This window comes from Delphinus delphis, chromosome 2 (genome assembly GCF_949987515.2).
Source record: "Delphinus delphis chromosome 2, mDelDel1.2, whole genome shotgun sequence".
NCBI classification, from domain to species: Eukaryota; Metazoa; Chordata; class Mammalia; order Artiodactyla; family Delphinidae; genus Delphinus; species Delphinus delphis.
Genome location: NC_082684.1, coordinates 29,743,764 through 29,765,496, shown reverse-complemented (window position 1 = coordinate 29,765,496; position 21,733 = coordinate 29,743,764). Strand labels below are relative to the sequence as shown.

The following is a 21,733-nucleotide window of genomic DNA, read 5'->3' as shown; positions in this document are numbered from 1 at the left end:
GTGGTGTGGCCTTGCCCCCTTCCTCTCCTGGAGGTTAAAGTAAACTATATCTTCATTGATTCTAGGGTAAGACCCAGCCCCACGTTAAAATATGTTGCTTCGTTCTCATGCTTCTTTGGTCTTCAATACTACTTTTAAAACACGTTTTTTGAAATAGTTCTAGGAGTATGAAGATTATTTTGAAGTTATGTAATATGGTTGTATATTGCCATGGAAAAGCCATTTTGATACTGGGCAGAGTGGAGCCGACCAAAAAGAGGGAGGAGATTGGACTTGTCTTGCCCCAGACTGCTATAGTGTGAAGTACTGTGAATTGGGTAGTTGGCAGTAGTGTATAAACCGTTCTTATATAGTTTCAGGAGCTTTAATTTTTAAAAGGTTATTTCCAAAAATGTTCAGAGGCCTAGAAAGGCATTCAGTGGTCATCAGTTCCTCACGATTCAGGTAGATGCTATGCTATTCTCATTTAATTTTTCTTAAAGCCTTGGTTTTCTTCACTTGTAAAATGAGGATTATTAATTGTATTCACTTCATAGGTTATTGGAATTGGGAATTAATTGAAAAAAAATGTAAAATCCTTAATGCAATACCCAAGTAACATAGTGTTTAGTCCACATTAACTGATAGTGTTTGTTGTTTAAGAATTTTCAGTGAAGTATCAATACAAGACCCTAACCCTGACTCTAACATTTCTTCCAGTGTACTCTGGATAGACTTCTGTAAATAAAGTCAGAGTTAATCATTGGTATGTCATTACTAGAAAGAGGCATTGTGATAAGCGAAAACAGCCTTTGGATTGGTAATTTCAGGATAGTGGGGACTGTGGAGTCCTTACCCATTTATTGTGTTCCTTTGGACAAGTTAGCTTCTTCATCTGTAAAAGAAGAATAATATATTTACACTAGGTAATTTGGTAGGTTAAATGAGATAACGTTGAAAGTTTTTGTAAACAAAAGTAAATTAATATCTTACCTGTTATTTTTGTTAAATAATTCATCTTCTTGGGGTTACCAATTTCCTTTTTCTGTTTTGGCCACAGGCAAGTTAGCTACATACCTTTTTCATTTACACATGATTTAGAGAAAAATCATACTGACTTTTATACTATAGAAGCAAAAGTAATCATTGAATCTTTTAACATCTTATAAAAACATTGTTTATTTTTTTAATCTCTTGATAATTTTTTTCTGATTCTACCACTGCTGTTCATGAGAATTTTGATTGATTCCTCAAAGTTTTTGAATAGCTTTCTTCCTAACTTTTTTGAATTTTGAAACTCCAGAAAATAAAAATGTATTTCCACTAACCAGAATTGATATTGCTTTTTTTATTTTGACATAATTTCAAACTTCAAAGAATTCTCAAATATCTTTCATCCAGATTCCCCAGATGTTAACATTTTACCAATTTGCTTTATCCTCCTCTCCTTTTTATCTCCATAGTTTTCTTCTGAAATCTTTTGCTAGTAAGTTGCAGATGTGGTGTCCCTCTTAACCCCTGAATACTTAAGTGTGTATTTTTTACAGACAGTTACATTCTCTTAATTAACAACAGTACAGTGATCAAAATCAGTAAATTAATATTGGTACAGTATAATCTACCGGTCTTAACTGGGTTTTGCCTGAAATTGTCCTGAAGTCGTATTGCTACCTTTTATTAAGGTATAATTAACATATAAAATGCACTCATTGTAAATGTACAATTTAGTGTTTTTCAGTAAATGTGCAGAGTTGTGCAACCATTACCCCCAAAGGATCCCTCTTTTTTGTTTGCAAGTCACTCCCTATTCCCACCTCTAGACTACCACTAATCTCTCTCTGTAGTTAGGCTTGCTTTGCTTAGGCTGGGGCAGTTATGTCAGTCCATTGTACCTTGAAGGCTATAAGCAGAGCAGGAAACAGTGCATGCTACACTAATCATTCATATTTAATGTAGAGTTACTGGACTGGCTGTATAACTATACATAATAACTTAAAATTTGCTCTTTCAGAACTAGTAAAATTAATGCTTAGAAAAGAACCTGGCAAATAATTGGAGCTGGATGTTTTATTGAATAAATGATTAAGTTGTATATGTGTGTTTGCTGAGGAGAATCTGTTGGTTCAGTTGCTTCTTGGCACACAGTGTCCTGATGGGGTTAGCCTGTAAATCTGACCCTGGTGAAATACTTTGTGTCTATCGGGATAAATCTGTAATGGAGGAATACATATAAGCAGTAATAGTATTCTCATGAGTGCAGAAAAAGAGTGCTTTAAGAGAGTAAAGAGAAGAAAGTGAAAAAGAAAAGCAGAATGCATGCATATGTTGAGGGGTAGAGGTAAAGCTTCTTTAGAAGTTTGTTTTCTTTTTTGGGAGGACCATATTTATTGAGATAAAATTTACATACAGTAAAAGGCACCCATTTTAATTTCAGTGAATTTTGACGAATACATAAACCTGTATCACCACTGTCACAGTCGAGATAGGGAACACTTCCAACATAGGGGCTTGTTTTTGTTACTTTGGGCCATAAAGTTTCATACTTAGCAGGTGAAAATGCTTTGAACCTTCTAAAAGTGAAACACTACTATTCAAGTATTCTTTAAATGCTATTTAAGTCATTTCAGTGCTAATAAAATAACCTCTGCATCTCTCTCAAACCCCCCACACAATCCCTCAGCAATTGACCACATTCAAAGTATATACAGAAACCAATAAATAACTTGTTACCAGTTCACTGCTACCACCTGTTCTAGGCCATCTCTTTTTGTCTGGATTATTGCAATAGTCTCTTCCTTCTCTACCCTTGTTCTCCTCCAGTCTTACATTCACATAGTGGCCAGTGACAGTGTTAAAATATAAGTCAAGTCAAAACCCTTTCAAATGCTTTCCGTCTCATTCTGAGTAAAACCCAGTACTTTTACAGCGGCTTACAAAGCGTTAAACTCTTTGAACCCCTTTCCCATCTCCAGCTTGCCGCCAGTACTGTGCTCCAACTGTTGGCCTTGTTACGCCTCCTGCAAACACTGCATTCCCACCTCAGGCTCTTTGTATCTGCTGTTTCCTTTGCTGGGAAGGCTGTTGCCCCCCAGAATAGAGTTTCCTGCCTCAGTCTCTTGCAAGTCTTTCTTCAGATGTTACCTTCTTGGTGAGACCTGACCACCATGTTTAAAATGAAGCACTCCCTTAGCTCTCTTCCCTGGTTCATTCTACAAAGTACCTACCAACTTTGACTATCTGTATAATTTATTGTGAGTATTACAATTTATCAACTATAGGCAAAAATGATAAGCTTCGTTTATTATCATTCATTTTCACATACATCAAAGTATACCAAACTTTATGTTGAAGTAAGTGGTTGATACCCATTTTAGGATTTTTTTTGGCTGTGTTGGGTCTTCGTTGCTGTGCGTGAGCTTTCTCTAGTTGCAGCGAGTGGGGGCTACTCTTCGTTGCAGAGCACAGGCTCTAGGCACGTGGGCTTCAGTAGTTGTGGTGCACGGGCTTAGTTGCTCTGTGGCATGTGGGATCTTCCCAGACTGGGGCTCGAACCCGTGTCCCCTGCATTGGCAGGCAGATTCTTAACCACTGTGCCAGCAGGGAAGTCCCTAGGATGTTTAAAGTGAATATTAATATTTATCAGAGATCATCAGAAATGTTTGTTTTCTGAATTTCCATAGGAGGGGCTGTTATTAAGATTACCTTCACCTTCGAAGTTTAGCCTACAAATAAGCAAGTTTTGAACAGTTCCAAATAAAAGGGAAATACTTTGTAGAAAAATTGGAGTGAATGAAATGAGTATATTAGCATAAACTGAAACGTAATCTGGTTAACTCTTAATGAATGATACGTTTGAAAACCGTGAAAAATAGTTTAAACACCAAGAACTTAGAGGGTTTCTTTTTAAAAGTAGTATTTGTATTTAGTACTTGGGAAAAAGTGATTCTAAAGATGAATTCATGGCCCAATCTTTGTAACCATTGTGAGGCTAGGTACTGAGTCATTGCTAGAATAGTACCTGGCACATGGTAGCTTCTTAATAAATTTATTTAAAGAGGTTCTCAGAGTTTATTTGTTTACTGATTCATTCACTGATTATTTATTTAACAGGTATTAATACCAACTGCCCTCCTAAGGAAGTGCTGAGATAGAGTATTAAAATGATAATATAAAAGCTTATGTAAGTAGGACTGTAGCCCTCGATGTTTTAAAAGGATATACACTCCTGTCCCCTTCCATGTGGAATATTTGTTTTTGTTTTGGGCAAAAAAGTATTTTAAAAAAGATTATTAAAAAATTCAACACGTTTACTATCTTAAATTAGTTACATTTTTCTTTTTAACTCAAGTTGATACTTACTTAATATTTAAGGCATTTCCAGTACCTTATTTGTTGGTATATGACAACATTCTAGGAATTTATTTTACTTGTACAGCTTCCTAAATATTTTAAGTGTACTGTGCTTTCGAAATTGAAGTTTAGATTTTACAGAATATTGTATATCCTGACTTATTAAGTGAAAAGAATACTGAGGAAGAAGAGCTGTGAGGATGAAGGACATGCTTTTTAAAGAAATGTCTAATAATGTCTAATGCAAGTTGAAACTGTTTTTTACCTGTCACACTGGAGATTTACTACAGTGATGGTGAGGATATGAGGAAAGGGCGTACCCATGTACTGTTGGTGGGAAAATTAATTTGTACACTAGATTTGGAGGTAAAGAGTAGATACATACAGTACTGATCTGTATTATAGAATTACTTGCACAGGTGCTTAGAGTTATATGTCCAATATGACCAAGAATGTTTAATATGATTTGTAAGAGGTAAAATGTGGAGAATCATCAATGTTGGTTAGTTACAGCTATATAGTAATAGTTTACTGCATTATAAAGAATGGAATAGAACTTTATGAAGTGACATGAAGAGATGTTAATAATGATGAGGGAGAAATGCACATAACAATATAGTATGATTATATTGTTTGCAGAAAAACATAAGTGATTATATATTAGCTTGTGTCTAGAAAGATATTTTAGAAGAATACAACGAATTATACCAAACTGTTGGAATCAGGGGCGAGGAAGTAGAAGACATGCACATTTTATCCTCTCTCTTCTAAAGGGTGAGTAAAACAATATATAAAACATAGAAAAGGGCTTCCCTGGTGGCGCAGTGGTTGAGAGTCCGCCTGCCGATGCAGGGGACGCGGGTTCGTGCCCTGGTCTGGGAGGATCCCACATGCCGTGGAGCGGCTGGGCCCGTGAGCCGTGGCCGCTGAGCCTGCGCGTCCAAAGCCTGTGCTCCGCAACGGGAGAGGCCACGACAGTGAGAGGCCCACGTACATCTAAAAAAAAAAAACATAGAAAAGAAAATAATAGAGAAAAACATTTTTTAAAAGCTTCTGAAACTCTAGACTCCTTCAGTTACAGAGTGTAGGTGGGGGAGTTTTTCCTAGTGTCCAACAGAAAATCTATTAATCAAATCACCACTTTTAGCTGCATCACTGATAGGAGATCAACCCACTTATTTTGGCTGCTTGTTAAAATTGGTGCATGGAATCCTACTAGGGCATTCTAACATCATTTTTCTACTTTTTTCCAGTAGTTCTGGACACTTGAGTATGTTGACAAAAATATAAAATTTGGGGGGAGGAGAAGTCTTAAGTACTTCTATTTTATTTATTTTTTACTCTGTTGGGTCTTCGTTGCTGCTCGTGGCTTTCTCTAGTTACGGCAAGCGGGGGCTACTCTTCATTCCGGTGCGTGGGCTTCTCATTGCAGTGGCTTCTCTTGCTGCAGAGCATGGGCTCCAGGCACACGGGCTTCAGTAGTTGTGGCGCGCAGCTAAGTAGTTGTGGCGCACAGGCTTAGCTGCTCCGCGGCATGTGGAATCTTCCCGAACCAGGGCTCGAACACGTGTCCCCTGCATTGGCAGGCGGATTCTTAAATACTGTGCCACCAGGGAAGCCCAGTACTTTATCTAAAAGACAAAAGTTTCTTATTAAGGAATGATATCACAAACCAAATCAAACAGTTCATTGTGTTCTTGTATTTTTAAAAATCAAATACCAGCGTCTGATTCTTGAGTTTCAGTCATTCATTCATTGAATATCATTCAAGAATGGTTAAGAGGTTTGCTTTTAAGTTTAAGAAAAATTACCACTTTTTTCTCATTGTCACAAGTTGTATGTGAATGGTTTATATTTGAACCATTATATTTGAATGGTTACTATGTGACCTGATATATGGAGGTCGTCCCCCCTCCCCCCTCAGGTTTGTAGAAAGTCACTGAGACATTCATTTGTCCTGGAAGAACTGGCCAACACTGAATCAACAAATACTGTGTAACTTTGTAAATTTAGTCTTCAGGATGCTGATGTGTATAAAAAATTAATGCATCGGAACACTTAAAAACTGTTAGATATCTTCCTGGATTCTGAGTTTGATTTAAAAAGATTCATTGATGTTTGGTATTTAATTTTTGGATATTAACTGAACCTCAAAATTTTTTTCTTCCTTTATATGTATTCCCATATGACTGTAGGAGTCTATCCTGAAGTTAGATCGTGTACATTTTGGGAACTTATTTTAGAAAAGATCTAAGTTTAAAAAATTCTCAATGGACAGACAGAGAAAAGAGGGTCTTTGCCAGCTCCTTTGGGTAAGAAAACTTGAGAATTTTGCAGATACTCTAAAAATGAAGGCCAACAAACCAAGCATATCAAATTGTAAAGTTTTCAAATAACATGATTTGTCATGATTTCTTTCTTTAGACCGCTGCGGTAAGAATGTCATTCCCTCCTCATTTGAATCGCCCTCCCATGGGAATCCCAGCACTCCCACCAGGGATCCCACCCCCACAGTTTCCTGGCTTTCCACCGCCTGTACCTCCAGGTAAGTTTGTGGATACGGTTGTTGTTTTTGAAGTGTAGTTGATTTACAGTGTTGTGTTAGTTTCTGGTGTACAGCAAAGTGATTCAGTTATTTATATATATAAACACACACACTGTTTTAGATTCTTTTCCATTATACTTTATTGCAAGATATTGAATATAGTTCCCTGTGATATACAGTAAATCCTTTTTTTTATCTATTTAATATGTATTAGTTCATATTTGCTAGTCCCAAACTCCTAATTTCTCTCTCTCCCCGTCCTCTTTTGGTAACCATGTTTGTTTTCTGTGTCTGTGTGTCTGTTTTGTAAATACGTTCATTTGTATCATATTTTTAGATTCTACATGTAAGTGATGTCACATGATATTTGTCTTTCTCTGTCTGACTTCATTTAGTATGATAATCTCTAGGTCCATCCATGTTGCTGCAAATGGCATTATTTCATTCTTTTTTATGGCTGAGTAATATTCCATTGTAAATATATACCACACCTTATTTATCCATTCATCTGTTGATGGACATTTAGATTGCTTCCATGTCTTGGCTATTGTAAATAGTGCTGCTGTGAACACTGGGGTGCACGTATGTTTTGAATTAGAGTTTTCTCCAGATATATGCCCAAGAGTGGGATTGTAGGATCATATGGTAGCTCTATTTTTAGTTATTTAGGAACCTCCATACCGTTGCCGTAGTGGCTGCACCATTTTACATTCCCACCAGTGATTCTGTGGGTTTTTTTTAACCCATCCTTGTATCATTGCAATATTAACTTTAGGAAGATGATACATATGTGACTGTTGGTAGAAGAGCTGTTAGCATTCTGGAAATGTGATGTCTCATTTTCCTATGGTGATAGTTTTCATTTCTGGCTGAGTATCAGACTCATCTGGGAAATTAAAAAGTCTTTATTTGAAAATATAGATAATACATTTATTTTTAAATACTATACATTTTAAATAGTACAGTATTTTTAAACACTATACGTTTTAAAAACTATATGTTCAAAAATCAAAAGGGTATACAGTGGAAAATTTTTCTCACATTCCCATATAACTTGTTACCGTCCCCTTACTGAAAGGGGGAACAAAGCGGGGTTATTAGTTTCTTCTTTATCCTTTCAGATATTTTTATTTTTCTATCCATTTGTTTTGTTTTATTCTTTTGACACCGATATACAGTAACATCCTATGTATTCTATTCTGCCTTGTTTTTTTTTTATACTTGACAATAAATCTTTTTTTAAATTTATTTATCTTTGGCTGCATTGGGTCTTCGTTGCTGAGCACGGGCATTCTCTAGTTGCGGCGAGCGGGGGCTATTCGTTGTGGTGCGTGGGCTTCTCTCATTGCGGTGGCTTCTCTTATTGCAGAGCACAAGCTTTAGGCGCGCAGGCTTCAGTAGTTGTGGCTCATGGGCTCTAGGCACGCAGGCTTCAATAGTTGTGGCTCGCGGGCTCTAGAGTGCAGGCTTAGTAGTTGTGGCGCATGGGCTTAGTTGCTCCCCAGCTTTTGGGATCTTCCCGGACCAGGGCTTGAACCCATGTCCCCTGCATTGGCAGGCGGATTCTTAACCACTGCGCCACCAGGGAAATCCTTGACAATAAATCTTGGAGAGCTCTCCAAATAACTATTTAAAAGCTGCTTCTCTCCAATGTTTTATGAGGTTTAAAAAAAATAAAACATTTTTTAAGGCGCCACCGCAAGCCACTGAATCAAATTGGGGCTCAGGAGTCTCTTTTCAACAAGTTCACAGGTGATTCATAGGTATCCATTTAAGCACGGTTAAGAGAACCCACATTTGAGAACCATTATCTTGAGGTTTGTAATTAACATTGGTTTAGGAGAGTTTTCCTCTGGTTTATGAGTGGTAGTTCACATATTTTTATATTTTGATGGGGTTGAAAGCATTTCATGCAGAATCAGTTTCCCAGTTTCCCTTCTGAAAGGTAGTATCTAAGAGTCCTCCTTAATCTGCATGTTAGAAGTATTTTCTTTTAGCATACAATCTATGTAATTCAGGCTGAAATGAACAAATGATCTTGTAAACCATCCAGAAGTATTTCTTCTTGAGGAAAGGTCTACTTCAGTGACCTGGCTTTAACTATTGGATTATGTGTTTGAAGTTAACAGTGTTTACTAAAGAGCTTGACTGTTGCAGAATCAAAAGTACGTTGCAGTTGGCTCATATGATGGGTTGTTAATTCATAACATGTACATTATAGAGGCTCAGGTTTGGGGGCCTCCTACCCCTAGGTCAAGTACACAGCAGTGTTGAAGTAAGTGAAAAGTCACAAGATAAAAATGGCAATTTTTCTGGGGTATCATTTAAAACTTCAGGAATTTGAGGGTAAATCATAATTTTAAAAAATCAGAACAGGGCTTTCCTGTGGCACAGTGGTTAAGAATCCGCCTGCCAGTGCAGGAGACACGGGTTCAAGCCCTGGTCTGGGAAGATCCCACATGCCACGGAGCAGCTAAGCCCGTGCGCCACAACTACTGAGCCTGTGCTCTAGAGCCCACGAGCCACAACTACTGAGCCTGTGTGCCACAACTTTTGAAGCCCGTGCGCCTAGAGCCCATGCTCCCAACAAGAGAAGCCACCACAATGAGAAGCCTGCGTGTCGCAACTAGAGAAAGCCCGTGTGCAGCAACGAAACGCAGCCAAAATTAAAAAAAAAAAAAAATCAGAACAACTACTTATGCATATATACTGTGGAGTAGAATGCAGTACTTGTACAAGTTTTTAAGACATTTATGCTTGTAGCTGGCTGTGTTAAGTTGGTCTTTTAGATAATCATGGATGTGTATTTGTTACCCCTTGCTGCCAGGGACCTAGTGTGAACGTTTGAGTACTATCAGTTTATTATTCCATGTAACAATTACTGAATTTTAGTCAGTAACTTAACAGCTCTGTAATGGACTGTAAAGGAATTTCTCCTGAAAAGGGCGATTAAGAAAATAATGTTAATAGAAAACCGAAAAAAGTTACTTGTCAACCATCAAACCAATTGATTACTTGAGAAGGATAGTGCCCTGAGCCATTTTCATTTGGGCATCAATATTTGAGGGCGTCCCCATATTTTTTTTTCATTAATTTATAGTCTCATAATATGATCTATTTTTTGATAGTCTTTAGTAATAACCATGATACTTTTAGCAAAGTTTGTGTTATTAGAGTTATAGGGAAGAGTAGTTTACTTTCTATTTCTGAAGAAATTTTAAGGCATTGGAGATAAAACTTGTTCAGAATCAGGAACGGTGACAATGAAAAAAATCAGTTCCTTACCAGTATATTGGTTTTATGGGAAAGATTTTAAATTCCTTTGAATTTTTTAAAAACACATACTAAATGTAACTTGTTTTCTGATGAACACTATACCAAATTATAAATGGAAGTGGAAGATAAATGGGCCATGTTTCTCTTAAAGCTAATCCTAGTATATCTTTTAAGATGGGTCAGCAGACCTTAAAACCAGATTTTCAGTATTTCTTCTTGTCTGTTTGGTCAGTGCCATACTAATGTGGGCATTTGTTCACAGAGTATTAACGCTATTAAACAATTCTGATTCCATTTGTGATAGCATACAGTATCATTTCTGTTTAGGGAAGCATACTTGAATGATAAATCAGACTTTAGTTACAGCTAACTCATTCATACCTGCATCCTGTGTGCAGCGTCAATACTTGAAAAAATAAAAAAAAGAAGTATGCTAAACTAGTATAATAATTCAAGACCACAATACCCATATTCATGTATAATTTTCTTGTGTTGCCTATTAGTGCAATTAATTGAACTCTGAGATAACGTATGTGGCGATCACATTATATATTAAATTAGAAAATAAATTAGAAAAAAACCATAATTTTTCCTTTAAAAATAATGCATGCTGGGCTTCCCTGGTGGCGCAGTGGTTGAGAGTCCGCCTGCCAATGCAGGGGACACAGGTTCGTGCCCTGGTCCGGGAAGATCCCACATGCCGCGGAGCGGCTGGGCCCGTGAGCCATGGCCGCTGAGCCTGCGCGTCCGGAGCCTGTGCTCCTCAACGGGAGAGGCCACAACAGTGAGAGGCCCGCGTACCGCAAAAAAAAAAAAGAAAAAAAGTAATGCATGCTATAGATTAAAGGAAGTTTCCCCCCCATAGTTCCTGAGCATTCCCTTCCCCAAAGGGGGGGAAGTCTTTCTTATCAGTTTCTGGTGTGTAGCTCTCCAGAGATGTAAAGTATATCCCACTGTGTTTGCTTATGTTTATTCTACCCTACTTTTTTTTTCAGACCTCAGCTGGTATATACACTGTTTACACTTTGTGCACTTTGCCTTTTTTTTTTTTTAACCGTAGCATTCATAGATCTGTAATGAGCAGCAATACATTTTTGTAAATTCTGCATTTCATGAAATTAGTAAGTTGAGGTGGGAACCATACTATTAAACATTTTAGTAACTATTAAAAAGGAAAAAAAAATTTTTTTCAAAATGTCTTTTTCTTAAGGTTTTCTTAAATAGAAAGTTTACCTGTGGAAGAGGTGCTGCACAGATTACAGTTGGTAAATGGAGTATTTGCTTTTGTTTTGCAAAGTTAAAAGTGAAAAATTTAGAGTTGATGGTAGTTTTGAGTATCCACCTATTTAAGTGCTCCACATAAATGATCTCAGTAGGCACTCTGAGGAAATAATTACCTCATTTGAATTGAGGAAACTGAAGCTGAGGTTAAAGAGCTTTCCCAAGTTTGCATAGCTAAAAGTGATAGAACCAAGAATTGAACCCAGGGCTTACCCTGGTGGCGCAGTGGTTGAGAGTCCGCCTGCCGATGCAGGGCACATGGGTTCGTGCCCCGGTCCGGGAAGATCCCACATGCCGCGGAGCGGCTGGGCCCGGAGCCATGGCTGCTGAGCCTGCGTGTCCAGAGCCTGTGCTCCGCAATGGGAGAGGCCACAGCGGTGAGAGGCCGGTGAGAGGCCCGTGTACCGCAAAAGGAAAAAAAAGAACCCAAATTTGATTCTGCAGTCTTTTTTTTTTTTTCTATTTTGTACAGTCTTCTGTAGGCTTATTGATAAGTATCTAGATTTTCATCTTCTAAAAATTTTGTTTAAAACTGAGGTTATTTTAAATAGGTTATATTGGAAAATAAATGGATAGTTGTTAAGAGTTTATTACCAGTCTTAGATGGACAGTTATCTTAAGTTGATGCTAAATTTGAACTGAAAAGTGATTTCAGAACTTCTTGAGATACTTCTAGAAGCATTTTAAAATTTGTGTTTTAGTAGACAGATCTTTTACTGGTTTTACCCTCATTGCAACCTTTTTCTTAGTTCTCAAATGGTAAGATTTCGTCATTAGTTATGTACACAAGGACTGTCAATGTAGCAGCTATTGATTAGTAAACAATTTAGGTGAAAACAAAATTGCAGATTCCAGTAAGATGTCAATAGTGATAGCCCATTGATAGCTGTCTAAAACCCTTAGGGCAGTAGATGCTTGTCTTAGAGATTTTCTCTTTGACAGTGACTGAGATTACTAATCTTATTTTTTTTTTTCATGATTTTTGCTTATATTAAATAACCAGGAATAACAAGATTCTTCCTAGGTTTCCAGATTAATTTCTTATTTGATGCTTTTGTTTTTTAACTTTCAAAGAATTTATTTTTACCTTTAAAGGAGTCATTAATACCATTGTTCACCTGTAAGCAAATCTGTATGAAAGTTGCTGGTTTTGAGGATGTACTGAACTAGATGAACATGAATTGATAACTATCCACAGTTTTACTCCTTAAGGCAAAAGCAGGCTGTGGTAGTCTTTTTGCTTTTAAAGAGTCTTTTTGCTTGTAAGTTTATTTAGACCAACCTGATAACTATGTTGCTTTTGAAAAATATCCATTAATTTCTCATTTTCATTAATCCTACATTTCCCCTTAAAAGAACTGTGAGTTGGAAGTACTTATTTGTATGGCATGTAGTTGATATACAATATATAGTTGTATATATAATTATATTCTTAAGATTCATTATGCTTTTTTCTTAGGGACTCCAATGATTCCTGTACCAATGAGCATTATGGCTCCAGCTCCAACTGTAAGTATAACCTTAAGGAGGAATTAAGAGTGCCACTGCTTTTAAATCTGAACAACTTTATAAGCCCAGATAAATTATTTTAAATATTTAAAAGAATAATAGGAAGGGAATAAGAGCATCCATGTATATCATACTACTTATTTAAATAAGTATTGTTTTCACTCTATGCATATAAGCACTTGCCCCTAAAATATGCTCCCTAAATAGTTTAGTGATCTCCCTCTTATTCTCTAGACTCTTCATATACTGTTATTTCAGATTTAGACATTGACTCTTTCATCATGCCCTCGTGTCTTGATCCTGGGAGATAGGAGAAGTGATCTGACATGTCTGATTTCTTAAAAGAAAAAGGAGGAATGATCTAGCAGAAATCTAAATTTTGAAATGAAAGTTGAATATATTTCTACTCTTTCCTCCCACCTACCTAATTTTTAGCTTCTTCCAAGCTATTTTTTCTCTGTCCTCTAGTATGGTATCTTCAAGCTTTGTAAAGTTTTATTGAAGCCTTTCCTCTGCTGAAGTGTTTCATTATTCAGTCTTATGTCTTGAACTTTAATTCTCTACATTCATAAAAGCTCTGTACACTCTAGGCATCTTAGGTAAGAATGCTAGTATACTGTAACATGTGAATAAATAATAACCCTCTTAAAACATTTATTTAACTAAAAATTTTCTTTGAGTTAATTAGTAAAATACCGGTCTTAATTTATAATTCATTGTGAGGGAGAGTAGGTCTCATTACTTTCAACTGTTTTTCTACCTGTGGGTTTTGAAAAAGGCGGGAAGTATTATTTATATTAAAAGGGTGATGAGGGCTTCCCTGGTGGTGCAGTGGTTGAGAGTCCGCCTGCCGATGCAGGGGACACGGGTTCGTGCCCCGGTCCGGGAGGATCCCACATGCCGCGGAGCGGCTGTGCCCGTGAGCCGTGGCCGCTGGGCCTGCGCGTCTGGAGCCTGGGCTCCGCAATGGGAGAGGCCACAACAGTGAGAGGCCCGTGTACCGCAAAAAAAAAAAGGGTGATGAGGTAGGAACTACATGAACAAATAGGAATCTGCTGTGAGGCAGACCACGGGGGAATCCAGCTTTTCTTGCATTCGACATTCATTGGGAAACATTTATTGGGAAACCTCCACATGACAGATACTCTTACCCTCTTGCATTTTAGCCTAGGAAAAGGCAGCTCCCCCAGTTCACCACTTCAGTGCCTACTGTGGATGTTTTGCTCAATTCAATTTCAAATACAAAGATGAATAAGACTATTTCTTTCCTCTGGGAAGTTGAATGTTATCAAGGGAAAATAAGATAGAAACACAAGTAACTGAGAAAAGGTAAACTTTAAGTGTGGGGAGAGTGCTATGGGAGTATTTGAATATTCTACAAGAAAATTAGCAGGGATAATTGCAATTTCCTTTTATATGAATGCAGAGATTTACGATGTCTTAAACATTTAAGAATTGTCTTAAACATAAGAAAATTTCTTTCCAAGTTGTTTTCTTTTTTTTTTTGTTTTTTATAAATTTATTTATTCATTTATTTCTGGCTGCGTTGGGTCTTCATCGCTGCGCGCGGGCTTTCTCTAGTTTTAGTGAGCAGGGGTTACTCTTCATTGCAGTGCGCAGGCTTCTCATTGCAGTGGCTTCTCTTATTGCGGAGCATGGGCTCTAGGCCCGTGGACTTCGGTAGTTGTGGCACGTGAGCTCAGTAGTTGTGGCTCACGGGCTCTAAAGCGCAGGCTCAGTAGTTGTGGTGCACGGGCTTAGTTGCTCTGTGGCACGTGGGATCTTCCCAGATCAGGGTTCGAACCCGTGTCCCCCGCATTGGCAGGCAGATTCTTAACCACTGAGCCACCAGGGAAGCCCTCCAAGTTGTCTTTAAAAGAAAGGTAATGCAATAGTGGAACTTTACTTGTCATGAATAAGTTCACGTTAATGAAAAATGTGCTTGGGAGTTTTAGACTAAGTATGTAGAACCTGTAATGGTGATGTGCTATATATTTAATACTTTAAAATTGATGTTTTTAGCCTAATGTTATTACATTAAGCATGATAGCAAATTTAATTGCAAGTTCCAATTTTATTGTCTTTCATCACTTAGGTCTTAGTACCGACTGTGTCCATGGTTGGAAAACATTTGGGAGCACGGAAGGATCATCCAGGCTTGAAGGCTAAAGAAAATGATGAAAACTGTGGTCCCACTACTACAGTTTTTGTTGGCAACATTTCTGAAAAAGCCTCAGACATGCTTATAAGACAGCTCCTTGCTGTAAGTTAAACTGTTTATTTTTCATTTTAAAAATTTTTTGTTATAAATTTCAAACTAAAGAAAAATTAGCAAGAGGGCTCTGAATAATTTCCTCGTTTATATTTTGAAAAGTTTCAGTCCTGCAGAAAAGTTAAATGAATTAAATAGTGAACACCCTTGTAACACATTTTGTCATATTTACACACACTCTGCGTGCGCGTGCGCGCGCACACACACACACACACACACACACACACACCCCTCGATTTTTTTTCTTCTGAGTAATTTCAGAGTAAGTTGTGACATTAATTTCACCTTTGAATACTTCTTATATTTCCTAAGATCAAGGATATTCTCCTACATTTTCACAAAACCATTATCAAATTTAAGGCTGATATAGTATTGTTAATTAAAATACATATAGTTCATATTTAATTTTTCCAGTAATTTCCAGTCAGGGATATATATATATATATATATATATATATGTATCACTTATTTTTATTATTATTATTATTTTTGGCGGTACGCGGGCCTCTCACTGCTGTGGCCTCTCCCGTTGCGGAGCACAGGCTCCGGACGCGCAGGCTCAGCGGCCATGGCCCACGGGCCCAGCCACTCCGCGGCATGTGGGATCCTCCCGGACCGGGGCACGAACCCACGTCCCCTGCATCGGCAGGCGGACCCCCAACCACTGCGCCACCAGGGATGCCCTTTATTATTATTATTTTTTAAAAATATTTATTTATTTGGCTGTACTGGGTCTTAGTTGTGGCATGCGGGATCTTTTTCGTTGTGGCATGTGGGCTCTTAGTTGTGGCATGCAGGATCTATTTCCCTGACCAGGGATCAAACCGGGCCCTCCTGCATTGGGAGTGCACAGTCTTAACTACCAGACAACCAGGGAAGTCCCTATACATTGCAGTTAATTGTCATGTTTCTTTAGACATTTCCTTTATTGTAGAACAGTTCCCTGCCTCTTTTTGTTTGCTTGTTTTTGTCTTTCATGACATTGATGTTTTTGAAGCGCCTGGGTCTTTTGCAGAATGTCTCTCCCAATTTGAATTTGATTGATTGCTCATAATTAGATTCAGAGTAAGCATTCTTTGTAAGAGTGGTTCATGGGTGGTGCATTGTTTTCAGGTGCAGCATAGCAAGAGACATACCACGTCTCTTGGTCCCATTTTTGGTGGTATTAAGTTTAGTTACTTGGTTAAGGTGGTCAGATCTCTCCATTGTAATGGTACCTTTAGTCCCTTTTTCTCTAATAAGTAACCTCTGGGTTAGTATTTGAGGACTATGTGAGTCTTTTTCTTTAGCCGCCTTTAAACAATAATTTTAGCATCTAATTGTGATTGATTGACGCCTTTTGCAGTTTTTATTCTGAGCATATATAAGTTTTTTTGACTTGGTCATTGATTTTCCTTTGTCTCTTAGTTTTAAAAATTTATCCTGGTGCTACATGCACATTTTTTTTAAAGCACTTTTTTTTGGCTGCGTTGGGTCTTTGTTGCTGCTCGCGGGCTTTCTCTAGTTGCTGCGAGTAGGGCCTACTCTCCATCGCGGTGCACGGGCTTCTCATTGCAGTGGCTTCTCTTGTTGTGGAGCATGGGCTCTAGGCACGCAGGCTCAGTAGTTGTGGTTCACAGGCTTAGTTACTTTGCAGCATGTGGGATCTTCCCGGAACAGGGATGGAACCCGTGTCACCTGCATTGGCAGGTGAATTCTTAACCACTGCGCCACCAGCGAAGTCCCTACGTGCACACTGTAAGTGAAAAAATACTGAATGATTTTTTTAAATTAATTAATATTCGGCTGCATTGGGTCTTCATTGCTGCGCGCAGGCTTTCTCTAGTTGCGGCGAGTGGGGGCTACTCTTTGCCACAGTACGGGGCTTCTCATTTCAGTGGCCTCTCTTGTTGAGGAGCACGAGCTCTAGGCATGCGGGCTTCAGTAGTTGTGGTGTGTGGGCTCAGTAGTTGTGGCTCGTGGACTTAGTTGCTCCACAGCACATGGGATCTTCCCGGACCAGGGCTTGAACCCATGTCCCTTGCATTAGCAGACAGATTCTTAACCACTGCGCCACCAGGGAAGTAAGTCCCTGAATGGTTTTTTTAATGAAAAATAACACTGTCCATACTCCCTCCCTCCATAATCTCCACTGTGTTGAGAAGTTATTTTAAAATCTTTTCCTTCTTCATTTTATCAGTAACGTACATATTGCCAGTTCTGTTTTATAAATCATGTGATCCTTGCTTTCAGAAGTGTTTTAAAAAAGGCGTTTAGAAAATAAACACAAAACCTAGCTTAGTCAGATCTTAATATTTTGTGATACTAGCTTCAGATTTTTATCCCAAAGAAACAAAACATGAAGGTTCTAATTCCATTTCTTTCTTCCACAGAGGTAATAACCAGAGGTAATCCACTATCCTAAGTTTGGTGTTTATCATTCCTGTCCATATTTTTTACTTTAATTATATATTTATATAAATAAACATTTATAATTTGTAAGTTTTAGTTCTGTATTCCTCCAAAATTTGCTTTTTTCACCCAGCCTATATGTAGTTTATTTATTTTTCACTGTTATATACCATTGCATTATAGAAATATGCCATAAATGGTCAAATTTTTTACTGATGGTCATATGGATTGTTTTCCTTTTTTTTGATATTATGTTTTGCTATATAATTAGTGGTAATAGTGCGTCTTCCTAGGTGAACATGAAAGAAATTCTGTCATGTATTCTCTTAGAAGTGGAATTTCTGAATCATGGGGCATGCTTATCTACACTTTTACAAGATGATGCCATTTTTTTCCCAAAGTAGAACATTGGGAGGACATTTTTTACGACATCTTTATTGAGATATAATTTACATACCGTAAAGTTCATCCTTTTATAATATACAGTTCAGTGGCTTTTAGTATTTTCAGAAAGTTGTGCAAACATCACCACCGTCTAGTTCCTGAACATTTTTACCACCCCAGATAGAAACCCTGTACCCATTAACAATGCTTCCCATTTTCTCCTCCCCTGAGCCTCTGGCAGCCACTATTGCACCTTCTGTCTATGGATTTGCCTATTCTGGGCATTTTATGTAAATGGAATTTTAGAATTTGTGGCTTTTTGTGTGTTGTCTTCTTTCACTTAGCATAAATCTGTAGTGTAGCTTGTTAGCAGTACTTTGTTCCTTTTTATGGCCAGAATATTCCATTTAATGGATGTACCACCTTTTGTTTATCCGTCCATCAGTTGATGGACAATTGGATTGTTTCCACTTCGTTATTATGAATAATAATGCTGTGAATATTTGTGTACAAGTTTTTGTGTGGACATCTGTGTATGTTTCCAGTTTGAAACATCCCTTTTTAAAACTGTTGTTGATTTATATATGCAGCAGAGTGTTTTTTAAGCTATCTTTGGATTCCTGAATTTCTCTCTTCTATTTCTCTTTCACTTTTAAGGCTTTACTTAGATGTCTGGTGATCCTTGATTGTCCATATTTAAGAGTTAGGGATTAAAAGGCTTTTTGTGTGCGTAAGCTGAATTTGTAAAATGTTGGGCATCTTTGTAGGGTAATGTAAATGGCAGCCAGAGGTTTTAAATGTTAATCCGTGGAGTCTTTTCTTTGAGGCTGGTTGGTTTCTCTAGAAAATTTCCAATTTTATGCCTAGTGAGTTTATGATTGGCTGCCTGTATGAGGTTGCAGATGCAGGACTGAGTTCAAGCACTTCTTATACCTTTACTTTCTTCCCTTCTTAATCACTCTGTATCTCGTACAGATCTTTCGGATCTGGTGCTCCACATCCCAAGCTTGTTCTGTTCACTTTCTTCAGACTGTAACTCTTCAGGCTATCTTCTCTGGGGGTGGGGATAGGGTAGTTGCTTGAAACCTCTGAGGCTTTGATTATTCCATATTTGTATTCTCAGGCAAGAACCTGTTTTTATTCAGCTTCACACTTAAGCCCCATTCTCCCCTGTACCTCCCCCCGCCCAGTCTGGATCCACTGGGTTTTGTAGAATCAGTTAGCTTAATTCTTCTTATCGGTATCTGCTTCTGTAGACACTTGGTGTCATAGCTTTCTTTGCTCTACTGAATGAGTTATTATCCATCCATTTATCTTCTGTCTTTGCAAAATTTTATTGAATTCTGCTGCTGTTCCTTATGCTATGTTTGACCTTACGGACAATTTTCTTTTTCTTTGTTTTTGGGGGGGGCGGTGCGCTGCATTGGGTCTTCGTTGCTACGCGCTGGCTTTCTCTAGTTGTGGAGAGTGGGGGCTTATTGCAGTAGCTTCTCTTGTTGCGGAGCATGGGCTCTACGCTCTCAGCCTTCAGTAGTTGCAGCACACGAGCTCAGTAGTTGTGACACACGGTCCCTAGAGCTCACGGGCTTCAGTAGTTGCGGCTCGCGGGCTCTAGAGCACAGGCTCAGTAGTTGTGGCGTCTGAGCTTAGTTGCTCTGCAGCATGTGCGATCTTCCCAGACCAGGAATCAAACCCATGTCCCCTGCGTTGGCAGGTGGATTCTTTTTTTTTTTTAATTTATTTATTTTTATTTTTGGCTGCATTGGGTCTTCATAGCTGCACGTGGGCTTTCTCTAGTTGCAGCGAGCAGGGGCTACTCTACATTGTGCTGACTTCTCATTGCAGTGGCTTCTCTTGTTGCGGAGCACGGGCTCTAGGCAGGCAGGCTTCAGTAGTTGTGGCTCGTGGGCTCTAGAGTGCAGGTTCAGTAGTTGTGGCACATGGGCTTAGTTGCTCCGCGGATCTTCCTGGACCAGGGCTCAAACCCGTGTCCCCTGCATTGGCAGGCAGATTCTTAACCACTGTGCTGCTAGGGAAGTCCTGGGAAATTTTCTTTTATATATATATATATATATATATATATATATGTAAATTATTTTATTTTATTTATTTATTTTTTGACCACGCTGCACAGTATGTGGGATCTTAGTTCTTCAACCAGGGATCAAACCCTCTCACCCTGCAGTGGAAGCGTGGAGTCTTAACCATTGGACTGCCAGGGAAGTCCCAGTTCTTTGACTATCATTTTAGTAATTTCTCTGAAGGGAAAGATATTTCCCTTCAGAGAAAACTCCACTTATTTCTCAGCTTTGAGAGGCAATCTTCAGTTATTATTTTCCACAAAACTTTTTTTAAACCTTCGTTTTTTACTTTAATAATTAGAACTAATATTTAAGAACTTTAGAAGTAAACAAAGTGTAACAGTATCCCACCCTTCAGACAACCTGCCCCATTAACATTTTGGAATATTTCTGATCACTTTATGGAAATTTTTTTTCTTTACATAGTTAAAAATTTTACTGTATATCTGCAATTTCATGGTTCAAGGTATTTTTGCATCCCATGTCAAGCATTTCCCTGTGTCATTAAAAATCTTTATAATATATACATGTGTTTTAAAACAGAGTCTTTATGAGCTCAATATTTACTGAAATTTATTATAGTTTAACTATTATAATATTTGGGCATTTTGGTTTTATATATATGTTTGTAGGATAAATATAACTGTAAAGTGTCTAATTTATTGAAAGGTAGGTACTTTTATACAAATAAGAATCAGTAAGAATTTATATTTTCCTTTAAAATGATTTATTGTGTGTTTCTTTCATATAGTAGGTTTCTGGGAATTGCAAAATTTAGTTGCTGACAAGATTTTTTTTTTTTAACTTCTATTTTTTTCTAGCGGGAATATAGTTGTGCTCGTATTTGCATGATAAATTAGCTTAGGTGGTAAAGATCTTTGTTTGTTTTCTTTTACAGAAATGTGGCTTGGTTTTGAGCTGGAAGAGAGTACAAGGCGCGTCTGGAAAACTTCAAGGTAGGTAAATTTTTCCTTATTTATTGAGATCATCTTAACCTGTGTGCATAAGTACATTTGCATTTACACTCATTGTCCTTAACCATAGGAGTGTTTTACTAGCACTCTGTCTTCACTCTTTAATAGGATTAAAGGCATTTGGGAAGATGTTGGCTGAGAGTTGAGATGAGAAAGTAGAAAAGGATAACGTGAAGGAGGTAGGAGAGGGAAAAAAATTATTCAGACTAACTGGTTTCTTATAAGATAACTTTAAGAAGTCCTTTTTGTTTCAGAGCAGGAGTGTATGATCAAGATGGAACAATTAGGACTTAGGAAGAAAGTAGGAGAAGAGATGATGAGATAACCTCTTAGTTTTGAAAGCAAACTGTTCTTTTCATACTAGTTGGTAGAGACACCTGTTTTTTGGGTTTTTTTTTTTTGTGGTATGCAGGCCTCTCACTGTTGTGGCCTCTCCCGTTGCGGAGCACAAGCTCCAGACGCGCAGGCTCAGCAGCCATGGCTCACGGGCCTAGCCGCTCCGGGGCACGAACCCGTGTCCCCTGCATCGGCAGGCGGACTCTCAACCACTGCGCCACCAGGGAAGCCCCATTTCCCCTGTTTTTGTTTTCTCTTTTTTCTTTTGGTTGTTTGAGGGTACTAAAAATGAAATCCGTATCAAAGGTAATTGCAGGAAAGGGAAGAGTGACAAAATAAATAATCCCTGTATTAT

At 38.1% G+C, this 21,733-nt stretch overlaps 1 protein-coding gene across 4 annotated transcripts in view; it reads left to right on the top strand.

The window, feature by feature from the left end:
* Positions 1 to 21,733, top strand: part of RBM25 (RNA binding motif protein 25) — a 56,152-nt gene that overhangs the window by 781 nt on the left and 33,638 nt on the right. The window contains exons 1-6 of one of the 4 annotated variants that reach the window (XM_060004276.1): positions 1,704 to 5,103; positions 6,525 to 6,641; positions 6,754 to 6,874; positions 12,891 to 12,940; positions 15,036 to 15,203; positions 20,967 to 21,024. In XM_060004276.1, coding sequence (XP_059860259.1) covers positions 6,600 to 6,641; positions 6,754 to 6,874; positions 12,891 to 12,940; positions 15,036 to 15,203; positions 20,967 to 21,024 — 439 coding nt within the window. In that variant the 5' untranslated portion in view covers positions 1,704 to 5,103; positions 6,525 to 6,599. Of the gene's footprint in view, positions 1 to 1,703; positions 5,104 to 6,395; positions 6,642 to 6,753; positions 6,875 to 12,890; positions 12,941 to 15,035; positions 15,204 to 20,966; positions 21,025 to 21,733 lie in introns of those variants that run through there. The other 3 variants (XM_060004279.1, XM_060004277.1, XM_060004278.1) reach the window with 3 other exon arrangements.